At 45.8% G+C, this 15,539-nt stretch overlaps 1 protein-coding gene across 6 annotated transcripts in view; it reads right to left on the reverse strand.

Annotated features, from left to right (window-relative positions):
* Positions 1-15,539, reverse strand: part of Galphao (G protein alpha o subunit) — a 268,246-nt gene that overhangs the window by 189,848 nt on the left and 62,859 nt on the right. Inside the window, exons 1-2 of one of the 6 annotated variants that reach the window (XM_069333485.1) lie at positions 13,143-13,277; positions 10,479-10,834 (exon numbers count right to left, since the gene is read on the reverse strand). The exons of 2 other annotated variants lie outside the window; for them this stretch is intronic. In XM_069333485.1, the coding sequence (XP_069189586.1) occupies positions 10,479-10,596 (118 nt within the window). In that variant the 5' untranslated portion in view covers positions 10,597-10,834; positions 13,143-13,277. Of the gene's footprint in view, positions 1-10,478; positions 10,921-13,142; positions 13,278-15,539 lie in introns of those variants that run through there. 3 more of the 6 variants (XM_045753454.2, XM_045753456.2, XM_045753453.2) reach the window with 3 other exon arrangements.

The following is a 15,539-nucleotide window of genomic DNA, read 5'->3' on the forward strand; positions in this document are numbered from 1 at the left end:
AAACTTTAGTGGCCTCAAGAGTAAGTTTAATCGACTAAGAGACCTAGCAGAGTAATGCCTAAAAGACAGAATGTCTGTTTGTCTATCCAATATTGGAGGCCAGAGGCTTGGGACTGGCCTCAAAAGTTTGTAAGGTAAGTGGTCTGGGGTAGGGGATGGTCACAGGCTGCTCGGGGGTAGACCTAAGTCAATGTGGGTGTCTTCAGCACCCCACATTGAAGACAAAGTTTCTGGTGGTATTCAGGGCTGTTACAAGCACAGGTGGGTGTTACTGTGGGAGGACCAGGCCAGGGGAGTAACGCTGTGGTAACTCAGGTAACATATACACTCACACACATGCACTTATATTATCAAAATAACCTATTGTGTTTACATATACATATATATTTTTTTACAAATTTACATATATATTTTAAGACAAGAGTTCGTATTACTATAATTTGAAGATTGTGAAGTTTTTCGTTGACTAGTAGACTGCTAGTGGGGTTGGCGGTGGTGGTACGGGGGTGGGGAGTGGGGGTTGGGGGTCGGGGATGGGAGGTGGGAGGGAGAGGGTGTGCGAGATGTGGGCGGGGGGGGGGATGTGCTGGGACGGGACCCCGGAGGGGGGGGGGTGGATGGTGATCAAAGACAAGAATTTGGCACATGTTGCTTATTGTTTGGGGCGAGAGTGCCACAGAGTGCCTGCATGATCACTCAGTTACTGCCACACTACCACCACCTCTCACCATCACCACCACCATCCCTTACCACCACCACCACTACCACCACCTCTCACCATCACCATCCCTTACCACCACCATCACCATCCCTTACCACCACCACCACCACTACCACCACCTCTCACCATCACCACTACCACCACCTCTCACCATCACCACCACCACCACTACCACCACCTCTCACCATCACCACCACTACCACCACCTCTCACCATCACCACCACCACAACCACTACCACCACCTCTCACTATCACCACCACCATCCCTTACCACCACTTCCACCATCCATCACCACCTACACTATCATCATCACTACCATCACGGCACCATCAACACCACAACACACATACACCATCAGTTCCTCCCCCTCTCCCCCCCCCCACACACACGTACACAATCCCTGCATCTGAGATTTCTGGGAATAGGGTGTCCAAGAAGAGCCTATGGTACACAAACGTCGACGGAGTTGCAAACAAAGTGGAGGAACGGTTAGGGAACTTACGGGGTACTCATGCCCGTGCCATCTCTTGGGTGGCTTAGTCTTCATTAATCAATCAATCAATCGGAGTTAGGGGGAAAAGATCCTAATTTAGTTGCAATAGCGGAAACGAAAATAAATGATATGATATTTGATGCAATATTTCCAGGTGTTAAAGAAAGAAAGAAAGAAGAAAGAAAGAAGGGAAAGAAAGCAAAGACATGGAGGAAGGAAGGGGGGGGGGAGTTGCACTACTAGTAAAACCAAAGTGGAAGTTCGAAGAACTAGAGAATCAGAATGCAAATGCTGACACAAACTCCCCCAAACTTAGAGTACAAAACACCACTAGAAGTAACCATTGTGTCCTGGTCTTTGACTATATGATCGCACTTAAAACACTGCCCATACGACAAGGGGTCCAGGGAAGAGGGAATTAGACTATACAAATGAGGACAGCATGACTGTAAAAGAGGATCTGGGACTTGTAAAATGGGAGAAGGAACTTGGAAGGCAGAAAGTTCAGCAAATGATCATTCACTCAAAATGAGGTGCAAAGAGGCAGAAAAAAGAGATTCATATACCAACAATAAAAGGAAGAGTAAGAGAGAGTATAATAACCCGAGGTTCAAATGACGGTATAAAAAAGCAAAACCGAAAAGCAGTAGGAAGTGGAGGAAATGCAGAAGACAAAGAACAGTATATTCGGAATAGGTCCAACGAATGAATGCATATACATTATATATACATATATAATATAAGCCTGGGGACCATTTAGGCTTGTTCGCATATATAATGTATATATCTGGGATGTGGAATTTTCAGTTGCATAAAGCCATAATGGCTTGGGACCATTCAAGCTTGTTCGCATATATATACATAAATATATATATAATGAAAATTGGTAGAAAGCAACTCTGAAAACTATATTGCTTCCCAAAACTCCTACATCGTCATATAAAAATGAAAATGACAGTGAATGTCTAAGTGACTAAGGTTACGAAAAAGGGGGAAGCGAGTACATAGGAAATGATGAAGACATTTGTGAAGAGCTCAATGCCAGCTTCCACGGAGTGTTCACTACCGAGCCTCTATTGACGTATGAAGAATGACTGAAAGAACTGAACCTGTCGACGCTGGAGAGGAAGCGAGAGAAGGGAGACATGATACAGACATAAAATATGTAGGTGGATTGACAGACTGGAAAAATAAAATAATATGTTTACAATGACAGAATTACGGGCTATTCATGCCCGTGCCACCTCTTGGGTGGCTTAATCAATCATCAATCACCAACAGAACAAGATGACAGGGATGGAAACTTCAGACTCAAATGTGTCATAGAGATGTTAGGAAGCTTTCTTTTAGCGAAGTGGGTGAATTGAATGACTTAAAGAAGCAGGTTGAGAGAGGCAAACTCCATTCATAACTTTAAAAGAAGGTATGATAGGGAAATAAGTCAGGAGTCATTCTAGTAGACAATCGGCGGCTAGAATAGCGGAGGTCACGAGTTAGAGCTCGATCCTGCAGGCACAAATAGGTGAGTACAAACAGGTGAGTATACACACACACATTTCACCTTTACACATGCACCACCACATACATCTACACACACACACACACACACACCAGCTTTCCTACACATACATCCACTCCCCCACACATACACCCCTCACCCACACATACTCTCCCACTCCTCCCCACATACACCCCACTTTCCCACACATATACACCACTCCCCCACTCCCCCCCCCACCCGCTCACCCCCCACCCCCCACACACATGCACCTATAACCCGCCAGGGGTGACTCAAACGAGGGAAAACACAAACCTCTCGGGTGAAAAACAAACAGAATGAGCAGATTTTTAAGGCCGTCACAGATACCGTGCAGAGGGCAGCCCTGCTGTGAGCAGCTGTGATCAGCTGTACGGTGTGAGGAGCTGTGAGGAACTGTGAAGGACTGTGAGGAACTGTGAAGGACTGTGGGGAACTTTACAAAGGGATATCCAGTGACCACAGGTTCACCAACACCTACACCATCTTGGCTTCAGTCACCCCCCATCATGGCTTCAATACTTCGACCACCTCCCAAACCCATTGGGGGCTGCGCTGGCTTGTGTGGGCCGGGGGTAGGCAGGGTTTGTGTGGGGGGAGGGGCGGGGGGAAGGTTTGGATGAGCCCAAACACGTGCCCACACCTGCTTTCTCGAGTGACAAAGGCAGATATGTTGGGCTTGACGCCTATCAATCTATGGAAGGTTATTAACGCAACAACAACAGCTGCCTGATCAACCACTGAGAATACTTTAGCCCTGAACATAGTCCAAGACTGAAGTAAACTGTACACCAAGTAGCAGTTTACACCTCTCCGTGTATACCCTTTGTATCAGTGTATACCTGAGTACTCTTACCTATAGGGTAACCACCACACAATTAATGCCAAGAATTTGATTATATATATATTTTTTTCTTTTTTTGGGGGGGGGGGGGAATCCCGCCAGTCATGTAGATGACACAGTTGTAATGTATATAATATATATTTTATTATGCATATTTGTATTATAAATGTACATTTTATTGCAAATAGCTTCAATAATATTTATATATATATATATATATATATATATATATATATATATATATATATATATATATATATATATATATATTAGTATATTTTGGTAGCAGTCTTTCCTGTAGACATATATTATTAAATATGACCGAAAAAGTAAGATTAATAATTCTAACACGAATTTTATCAATCTTTCGTACATTTCTTTTCACTGTTGGAGGTAATTCAAAAATCAATTCTCCAAAATTCATTTTTATTTCTAGTCTGACGCGACACGAGCGCGTTTCGTAAAACTTATTACATTTTCAAAGACTTTAGTTTACAAATACACAACTGAATAGAACTTACACATCTCCGATTTTGTTTATATCTACATTTGAGTGAGGTGGATGGGGTGAGGTGGCATTAATAGGGTATTAATTTCATCAACACAAGACAGAACACGAAACAGTGGGTATTGAAATGGAAGTGATTGTAGAAAGCCTATTGGTCCATATTTCTTGATGCTTCTATATTGGAGCGGAGTCTTGAGGTGTCTTGAGGAGTCTTGGAGCGGAGTCTCACCTCAAGACTCCGCTCCAATATAGAAGCATCAAGAAATATGGACCAATAGGCTTTCTACAGTCACTTCCATTTCAATACCCACTGTTTCGTGTTCTGTCTTGTGTTGATGAAATTAATACCCTATTAATGCCACCTCTTGTTCTGTCTTGTGTTGATGAAATTAATACCCTATTAATGCCACCTCACCCCATCCACCTCACTCAAATGTAGATATAAACAAAATTGGAGATGTGTAAGTTCTATTCAGTTGTGTATTTGTAAACTAAAGTCTTTGAAAATGTAATAAGTTTTACGAAACGCGCTCGTGTCGTGTCAGACTAGAAATAAAAATGAATTTTGGAGAATTGATTTTTGAATTACCTCCAACAGTGAAAAGAAATGTACGAAAGATTGAGAAAATTCGTGTTAGAATTATTAATCTTACTTTTTCGGTCATATTTAATAATATATATATATATATATATATATATATATATATATATATATATATATATATATATATATATATAAAGGGTATTCAGTGATAATGCCCTTTATAAATATTTACGAGCGATAAATCACTTTACGGTCGCATAAAAGACAAAACTCAGTAATTAATACTATTGTAACTCTGCACACACCGGGACCCAACCAACCTGGAGGTTATCTTGAGGTGTTTCCGAGGATCAATGTCCTCCACGGCCCGGTCTCTGACCAGTTCTCTGGATTATTGGTTTGGTCAACTAGGCTGCTAGGCGCCGCTTCTTGCAGCGGGGCTATTTTGCACTTTCTGCTTCTCCTGATTTCCCCAAGGAATACTTTCCCTGCGCAGATTTGGGAACAGCAGCAACACCAGAGCCAGCCACGGAAGCTACCTGAGGTCTGTGCGTGTGGACGGGGGGACAGGAGCTGCAGCTCACGTCTGCTGTGTTCCCCCAAGACAGTAAAGGTGCTCATTAGGACAGGACGCTGCCTAATGATAAGGCTTGCCCCGGATATCCTCTCTCACTCATCACGTCTCAACCTCAACTCTCTCACCACACTCGTGACTATGTACACACTAGCCTCAGAGCACAAACTAGCTCCATAGCACACTCTCGTCTCAATGCTCACCTTAGCTTCAGAACACAATAGCACCAGAACACACACTAGCCACGTCACACTAACAACACCACAGAGCTTTACCGCCACACTTCACAGACCTCTCACACTGCCGTGCTCAACAAACCTGTCTTAATACTATATTTCCCATTAAACTGTGACACACACACACAAGATGGCGGTGTCACTCTGGCCCTCACACTGGCGCCCCAACAGACATGCTGAAAACTCTTGTAGTACATATTTCATATTAATCTTTGGCCATACTCACTAAGCTTGTCCATGGTCCTGGTCACCCACACTAGCCTCGCCCCTCCTGGCATACTGGTCGATGCTGCTACGTTATTTAAGCGTCGTTTCGACTCCCATCAAATTATCTTTATCTTCCACGCGCCATTTCCTGCTTTATCACCTGCACTCCTCTTTTTATCATCAATTATCTTTACTCCTAATTATTATCACCTTCATTCATGTATATATCTTTATTATCTACAATTTCCTCCACAAATGTATCGCGCCACCTGATACCTGCTGATATCCTACCATCTCCCAGTACCAATTTACCGTACCTGTTTTATACCCGTTTCTCTTGTTCGTCCTTTTTACCACTCTACGCATATCTCTCTAGTTTTGTTTACCTACTTACACGCTTTAAGAGTTCTTTACATTATTATTATTCATTCTCTCTCTCTCTCTCTCTCTCTCTCTCTCTCTCTCTCTCTCTCTCTGTTACAGTGTCTCTCCGTCTGCGATAGTAAACAAACGCCAGCTAATCACAGCCTAGCGCAGATCGGAGAGCAACCGCCGCGCTGACGACTGTTTTAAGCCGAACGCTCTATATATACGGACGGCATGTGTTCGGTCACTTCCACGGGAGACATCTCCCGTCACGCAGGGTGCAGATGCACCTCCACAGATCTCCAGTATCAGCTCTTGATACTGGTAATGGCTCCAAAGGGCCACCACTTACGGGCTATTCATGCCCGTGCCACCTTTTGGGCGGCTTAATCTTCATCAATCAATCGGTCACTTCCTCAGTCGCCCTCACAGCCTACACCTCCGGAGGATTGTGAGGCACAGGGGAGGGAACTATCAGGGGGGGAAAGCGCCAAGCCATTACGACTATATAGCACTTGCAAGGGATCAGGATAAGGATTAGGGCCGGGGAGGGAGGGAGAGGGGGAATATTAGGAAATATATAGTACTAGGGTGACTTGGAAATAAGTACAAGGGTGAGTTACTGTGATCACTTACACTGACTTGAGGAAGTTGTTAATATGGCATAAAATAATGGTAAGTTATTGGGTGAAGTTGAAGAGTTACAGAGCTTAATAACTGGCGTGACTTACTGGGCAGTATTGGAATGGGAGAGAGGGGGTGGGGGAGACTCAGGGTGGAGGGAGGGGAAGGAAGGTGATGGGGTGTAGAAGGGAAGGGGAAGGGAGGTGATGGGGGGCGGAGGGAGGGGTAGACGGGGAGGGGCGCTCCCTGCACGTCAAGGAGATGCCAAGAACGCTGCACACGGCTGAAAATACGAGGAAACTCGACCGATCAAAAGCTATTGCACCAATTTAGCAAGAGCTGTGAGGAGTGAGAGTGGAGGGGGGGTGAGGGGGGTCCTGAGGGTCACTGCCTCCGCTGCCCACTCACCGACCGTGACATCACTGACAGTCAATGTCAGACTGGTGGTGCCTGCAGTTCGCTAATAACAATGGTAGACGTTTATCCAGTTACCTCTTCACACAATTATGGATTGCTGGTCGTGTATTAAAATATACAATAGTATAAAGCCGATTCATCATATTATACAAGCACAGGCGGTATGCTCAATATAGTTACGCTGAGAAATACACCTGGGGTGTATATATCCTGCGTGGTATGAGGAAATAATTCCGAAACCAGTTTTTAAAGAGTATACACTATGAATGACGCGTTTATTAAAAACAATATTTGATACCAAATCGAGAATTTAAACAACAACAACCCATAAATTAACTACAATCCCCACCCACTCTCCACAACACGTAGCGAACTCCACAATGCATCATCAACCTGTACCTGGTTGATACCTGCTTGATACCTGGTTGATACCTGCTTGATGGGGTTCTGGGAGTTCTTCTACTCCCTAAGCCCGGCCCGAGCCCAGGCTTGACTTGTGAGAGTTTGGACCGTGGACATCTTCAAGAGAAAACTGGACTGTTTTCTAAGAGAAGTTCCGGATCAGCCGGGCTGTGGTGGGTATGTGGGCCTGCGGGCCGCTCCAAGCAACAGCCTGATGGACCAAACTCTCACAAGTCGAGCCTGGCCTCGGACCGGGCTTGGGGAGTAGAAGAACTCCCAGAACCCCATCAACCAGGTATCAAGCTTGGTCCACCAGGCTGTTGCTTGGAGCGGCCCGCAGGCCCACAGCCCGGCTGGTCCGGCACTCCTTGGAGGAAACAATCTAGTTTCCTCTGTATTCTCATCTCGTCACACTGGCCAATTCCCTTTAAAAAATCTCAAAAGCAAAAACACGGACGAAACTGAGTCAGTTTACTTGTGTCAACAATTAAGGTCAGTGTTTACAGTGAAGACAGTGAGGTCAGCTGGTCACAGCCACAGTCATAGCTCAGATATCATTCGTTAGAGCGAGAAGCCGTCAAGACAAGGCGATTAGGGTCGTGTTGGTGGTATGATTAGCGGCCCACACCAGCAGGGAGGGCAGGATCAGTGGCCCACACCAGCAGGGAGGGCAGGAACAGCGGCCCACACCAGCAGGGAGGGCAGGATCAGCGGCCCACACCAGCAGGGAGGGCAGGATCAGCGGCCCACACCAGCAGGGAGGGCAGGATCAGCGGCCCACACCAGCAGGGAGGGCAGGAACAGCGGCCCACACCAGCAGGGAGGGCAGGATCAGCAGCCCACACCAGCAGGGAGGGCAGGATCAGCAGCCCACACCAGCAGGGAGGGCAGGATCAGCGGCCCACACCAGCAGGGAGGGCAGGAACAGCGGCCCACACCAGCAGGGATGGCAGGATCAGCAGCCCACACCAGCAGGGAGGGCAGGATCAGCGGCCCACACCAGCAGGGAGGGCAGGAACAGCGGCCCACACCAGCAGGGAGGGCAGGAACAGCGGCCCACACCAGCAGGGAGGGCAGGAACAGCGGCCCACACCAGCAGGGAGGGCAGAATCAGCGGCCCACACCAGCAGGGAGGGCAGGAACAGCGGCCCACACCAGCAGGGAGGGCAGGATCAGCGGCCCACACCAGCAGGGAGGGCAGGAACAGCGGCCCACACCAGCAGGGAGGGCAGGATCAGCGGCCCACACCAGCAGGGAGGGCAGGAACAGCGGCCCACACCAGCAGGGAGGGCAGGAACAGCGGCCCACACCAGCAGGGAGGGCAGGAACAGCGGCCCACACCAGCAGGGAGGGCAGGAACAGCGGCCCACACCAGCAGGGACGGCAGGAACAGCGGCCCACACCAGCAGGGAGGGCAGGATCAGCGGCCCACACCAGCAGGGAGGGCAGGAACAGCGGCCCACACCAGCAGGGAGGGCAGGAACAGCGGCCCACACCAGCAGGGAGGGCAGGAACAGCGGCCCACACCAGCAGGGACGGCAGGAACAGCGGCCCACACCAGCAGGGAGGGCAGGATCAGCGGCCCACACCAGCAAGCAAGGCAAGAACAATTCAGAAATCTGTTCTTGTAGGTTGCTGATCACTCCTGTATATTCGTGGCAGCTTTCAACAGCCACAGCTGTAAATGTTATATATATATTGGTGTACACTGGCAGCAGGTTTTCATTGAGACATGTTTCATTAAATATGTCTGCATATTCTGTGTTGATTATTTTCTTGTTTAGGGCTTCTGTCTGTCACTAGTGCTCCTGCATCTTGGTTTAATTGGAAGAGGAATTCTTCAAATATCATATTTGTTCGAGGTTGGCTAAAAGAATAAAAATTAATCATTGAATATACTACACTTATGATTTGATTTACACAATGTTTCGAACCTGCAAGGTTCATTCTCAAGTGAGGAGACAGGATTGATGAAGATTAAGCCACCCAAGAGGTGGCACGGGAATGAATAGCCCGTAAGTAGAGGCTGTTTGGAGCCATTACCAGTACCAGATACTGTAGATGTGTGGATGGATGGGGGTCTTCACAGGAGACTGGATTTTTGTTGTTGTAGATTCAGGTACTCAAAACAAAAGGTTCCAAGTAGCACGGGCTATGGTGAGCCCGTAGTGGACTTACCTGGCACAGGAGCGGGGCAAGTAGCATGGGCTATGGTGAGCCCGTAGTGGACTTACCTGGCACAGGAGCGGGGCAAGTAGCACGGGCTATGGTGAGCCCGTAGTGGACTTACCTGGCACAGGAGCGGGGCAAGTAGCACGGGCTATGGTGAGCCCGTAGTGGACTTACCTGGCACAGGAGCGGGGCTGTGGCACGTATTATTGAATGAGGAGGCTCATTCAGTCTCGGACTGACTGGGAGGTCTTGCACCTTAGCACTCCATAAAATATGTGTACCGTCATTCGCCTCCCACCCACAACAATAACAGCATGGCTGTTATTGTTACTCCCTTGACAATCTGGAGTGGTGTTAATGGAGCGCAAAGGAACAAGACCTCACAATCAGTACCAAACTGACTGATCCTCCTCACCACTCATGCTTATAGTCTTGAAGCTCTAAATGCTATTCTCGCTAAGAGCTGTGAGTATGGTTATTCCCGCTTGTGGAATAAAGAGCGCCAAGTTGCACACAAGTTCAACATTGTGCACGAGGACCGTGCACCCTCGGTCCGGCCCACACGTCATGGTGTGCTGTGTGAGGATGTGTCCTACATGCTCCCCCCCTCTCCCCCCTTGTGTCCGATGAATGGGCGCGCAACACTACTCACCACCACTTGCAACATTTAAGTAAAATATCCAATCACAACATGTTTTCCCCCAAGACGTGAACGCGTCGTGTCAACATTAAGGTCCCTCTAGAGAGCAGACAACTTCAATAACCACTCCCCGGCTCATTCTTCATGTACACAACCCATTCCATGAGGATACCCGAAGGCCCAGTACTTACCCAGCAGGAGTAGCTTGACGTCCCGGGCAGCGCTCTCGGCAGCGAAGAACAGAGCCCGGTCAATCTCTCGGCTTTTGGCGAGGGCCGCCTTCTCCTCCATTGACATAGTGCACCCCATCTTGGCTCTAGGCTTTACCAGGCTCCTCACCAACTGCTTAACTCCACGCGTCCTCTCACCACGCCTCTGGCACTCTCTCTTACGCCTCAGATACCGACGGCCTCTCTAAGGCCTACTTCCCCTGGAGAGATTACCTGTTCACTTAGTGATATTTAAATGATTTTTTTTTCCAAATGCTCTCTACGGGAAATGGTTCTTTCTCGAGTCCCTGACGATTCTCGGTTCACACTCTCGACCACTACAAGGGAAGAAATATTTTCAGAGTCTCACTGACACTGTACAGGTTCCGGCCACAGACTTTGTAACGTGTTACCAACTGAAGAACTTTTATGCAATTTTGAATACTTTATATATAATGATTCTACTTGGTTTAAACATCTTTCATCTCAAGCCTTAAGTGTTCCAAGAAGCAAGTTGATCTAATACCTAAAGTACCTAAAGTTGATCTAATACCTAAAGTACCTAAAGTTGATCTAATACCTAAAGTACCTAAAGTTGATCTAATACCTAAAGTACCTAAAGTTGATCTAATACCTAAAGTACCTAAAGTTGATCTAATACCTAAAGTACCTAAAGTTGATCTAATACCTAAAGTACCTAAAGTTGATCTAATACCTATATCTAAGCTAGTTTGTTCTAGGGCCATAAAGAACATAATTATAACACACATTTCTTGAGAACATTCTCTTGCTTCTCTTCCAAGAATGAAACCGACCTGACAAATTATTTAACCTTACATAAAGTGCTTCACGACTTAATGTGTGTTGCGGTGTTTAACGTGTTAAGAAGCGCCTTTGTATGGTATAACATTTCCAACATCTGAATCTCTTCTTTAATTTGCATAGTTTATATTCTCTGGCTGCTGTATGTTATAGCTAAACCCTAACTTACAGCAACTAGCACTAAGTTATAGCTATAACTTAAGTAACAGCAACGAGTATGCAAGTCTAAGCTTAGAGTGAGATGTATGGCGGGACAGAGAACGTCATCTCCCGGAGTGCCTTCCTGGCTCTCTCCGGAAGTGTCGTACTGCCAGTTGTCATACATTCATACTAAGATGGCTGCCAGTTGTCATACATTCATACTAAGACGGCTGCCAGTTGTCATGTATTCATACTAAGATGGCTGCCAGTTGTCATGCATTCATACTAAGATGGCTGCCAGTTGTCATGTATTCATACTAAGATGGCTGCCAGTTGTCATGCATTCATACTAAGATGGCTGCCAGTTGTCATGTATTCATACTAAGATGGCTGCCAGTTGTCATGCATTCATACTAAGATGGCTGCCAGTTGTCATACATTCATACTAAGATGGCTGCCAGTTGTCATGCATTCATACTAAGATGGCTGTCAGTTGTCATACATTCATACTAAGATGGCTGCCAGTTGTCATGCATTCATGCTAAGATGGCTGCCAGTTGTCATACATTCATACTAAGATGGCTGCCAGTTGTCATGTATTCATACTAAGATGGCTGCCAGTTGTCATACATTCATACTAAGATGGCTGCCAGTTGTCATGCATTCATACTAAGACGGCTACAAGTTGTCATACATTCATACTAAGACGGCTACAAGTTGTCATACATTCATACTAAGACGGCTACAAGTTGTCATACATTCATACTAAGACGGCTACAAGTTGTCATACATTCATACTAAGACGGCTACAAGTTGTCATACATTCATACTAAGACGGCTACAAGTTGTCATACATTCATACTAAGATGGCTGCCAGTTGTGAGGACATGTAGCTTTATGTAGCTATAGTAAGTCTGTCACGTTTGAGAAGAATAGTTCTAAACTCCGAGACTAAACAACCCTCGTGTTTGAGGAAATTAAGAACATAAGAATCAAGGTAACTGCAGGAGACATATTGGCCCATACGAGGCTGCTCTTTTTTATAACCACCCAAACTCATTCATATATGTCTAACCTACGCTTGAAACAATAAAGGGATCCTACTTCTATTATGTTACGCGGTAATTGGTGTCCACAAATCAACAACCCTGTTACCGAACCAGTATATACCCAGCTAATTTGCAGTTTAATTTAACCCTAACATCTATTCTTGGAACATTTCAAATATGTCAAGCTACAGTCAACTACTATAATTCTTTTCTACAAGTACAGAATAAGTTTTCCACCTCAAATAATTATTATAAACTTTGGGATAAGAAATTAAAAATAATGCAAACGTATTCTAAAATTGTCACACGAAACCTCTGCCACTTTTATATTTTTAAATTAATATTTATAGCCTACTGTCATCATCCTCGGTTCCTTCGACCAGCACAAATGTGAATATTTTCTCACAAGAAACTCTTAAATGCATCTCCAAGCTTCACAATTCCAATTACACTGTACCGTTTCAACGACACTTAATCCAGGAGAGTATTAATATTGCTCCAACAATGCCTTAATCGAGTGCCGGAGGAAGAGTGACGTCGTGAACACTTGGCCACAGTCCTGACCAGCACTTAACACTACACTTGTGGCCACACCCAGGCGTGGCCATCACCTCCCCCCCTCGTATACACACACCATATATCCCCAGGTATGATGCGTATGTTGAGGGCTGGTGGTGTAAACAGTGTAGCGGCAGCCACTATCATGACGCGACGCGCGCCGACACTGACGACCACAGCTCCACACACACACACTCACACACGGTTGCCTACAACTACTTGGGTCCACGCCAGCCCTGTCTCAACTATTTTAAACAACACCTCAACAACTTACTCGTCACACGCACAACATGTATCCACATTTCTCCTCATTAGGAATGTAAGGAAGAATACTTTATACAAATATAATTGTATTTCAAATTAATTAAAAAGTATGTTGTGCTTCAACCCGCACCAGCCGATAAGGAGAATGACTGCCACAACGGCCTGCTCTCACTCACTGTGACGGTAGAGGCCGGATAACTCTGAAGCGGCCTGATCTGACACTTTTGACGGTAGAGGCCGGATAAGTCAACAGCGGTCTGGCGTGACTCAGTGTAATGGTAGAGGGCGGATACAGCTGCCTGGATTGTATCAGTGTGACTGTAGAGGCCGGGTAACTCGACAGAGGCGTGTATCACTGTGCTCTGATAGTGCACTGGTAACTAACACTCGCTCCGAGCATTGCCAGCGATTTGGTCTGGGTTCGAGTCCTGACAATAGAGGATTGTCTGGGCGGCAATCCTCAACTGCTCGCACCTGTTTACCTAGCAGTAATTAGGTAGCTGGTTGTTAACTGGTTGGCGGGTCGTGCTCCAGAAACTAGGTTAACGACTATCATGGGCTGTGGGAAGAGAAAGATCTGAGCCTGTGTTTAAGACAAAACTAATTTCACAGCGGCCTGGCCTGATTCAGGGGTGACGGTAGAGTCCGGATACCAAGATAACGGCCGCGCGTGACGGTAGAAGCCGGATAACTTTACATCGACCTGGCCACAACAGTTGCCGACTCCCTGAACCTCTTTGGCACTAGGTGAACAGAGGCACCAGGTGTGAGGAAGCCTGCTCAGACGTTTCGCCCTGCCCGGGAATCGACCCATAGACCAAAAGAGTGTGAGCTGAATAGGAAGGTGATATGACCCAGGTATAATGAATAACCTCATCTTGCAACCCGTTCTCGCACTTGCTTTTAGTCAATATTGGCTTATTAAATAAGTGCATATGTGACATACTAATTGATTGTGAATATTTTAGTTTACCTTGAAAAGCTTCATAGAAAACACCGACCTCACCTAACCTTCTTAATATGTTAAGATAAGCATCTTATTGCTTCTTAATTACAATTATTACTTAACCTATACCGTTGATAGGTTAAGTAATAATTGTAAATAAGAAGCAATAAGATGCTTATCTTTACATACTAAGAAGGTTAGGTGAGGTCGGTGTTTTCTATGAAGCTTTTCAAGGTAAACTAAAATATTCACAATCAATTAGTATGTCACATATGCACTTATTTAATAAGCCAATATTGACTAAGGGCAAGTGCGAGAACGGGTTGCATCAGTGCCACTACTCACATAATTAATATTCAATTATGCAATTTAAAAAAGATAATTAAAAATTAATATCCTCATACAATTTTAAAGTGGGAACTTTAGAATTAACTTTGGTAACCACAAATTTTTGCTACATAATATTTTGTAACTTTACCTATAACAGTTTTAATTCACAATTGTTAAATTAGATGAGAGGAGTTTTTGGTTTAGAGCAAGACGATCCGGTGCCTTGTCCCCCCCCCCACGCCTGGCAGCTGGGTGCACAGCGCTTCGGATTCGTAGTCCTGAGGTTCCGGGTTCGATCCCCGGTGGAGGCGGAGACAAATGAGCAAAATGTTTCTTTCACCCTTGATGTCCCTGTTGCCTAGCAGTAAATAGGTACCTGGGAGTTAGACAGCTGCTACGGGCTGCTTCCTGGGAGTGTAGGCCTGGTCGAGGACCGTGCCGCGGGGACACTAAGCCCCGATATCACCTCAAGATAACCCTCCCCGTCTGCCCACATGTCTTCGACAAGTTCCAGTACACGAGGCTGTCATCACTTGACATCTTTACACCATCTATGTTTGCCAGCACACCCTCTCCATCTTCCCATTTCTCCCCACAAACCTTCTCCATGTCCTTCCATTCTCCATATCCTTCCACATACACTTCCCGTCTCTACCCTCCCTGCCCGCACACATCACTTGGTGACATTGAAACACTGATTATAACCATGATATATATGTGCTTCAGCCTACAGTTTAGACCTATTGTCTTATGTATGACCCTCTGTCCTGCGTGACAGTGAATACCAGCATTATCCTCACTTTAATAAGACTATCAAAATCCTCAGATTAGGCAAAATTGTAATTAATTTTGTCAATATAGATGTTAATAATAATAATTCTGGGCTGTCCCCACACACTCCCTTTCCCCGTCTGTTGCCTCTCTGGACACAAG

Source organism: Procambarus clarkii, chromosome 29 (genome assembly GCF_040958095.1).
Source record: "Procambarus clarkii isolate CNS0578487 chromosome 29, FALCON_Pclarkii_2.0, whole genome shotgun sequence".
Lineage (NCBI taxonomy): Eukaryota > Metazoa > Arthropoda > Malacostraca > Decapoda > Cambaridae > Procambarus > Procambarus clarkii.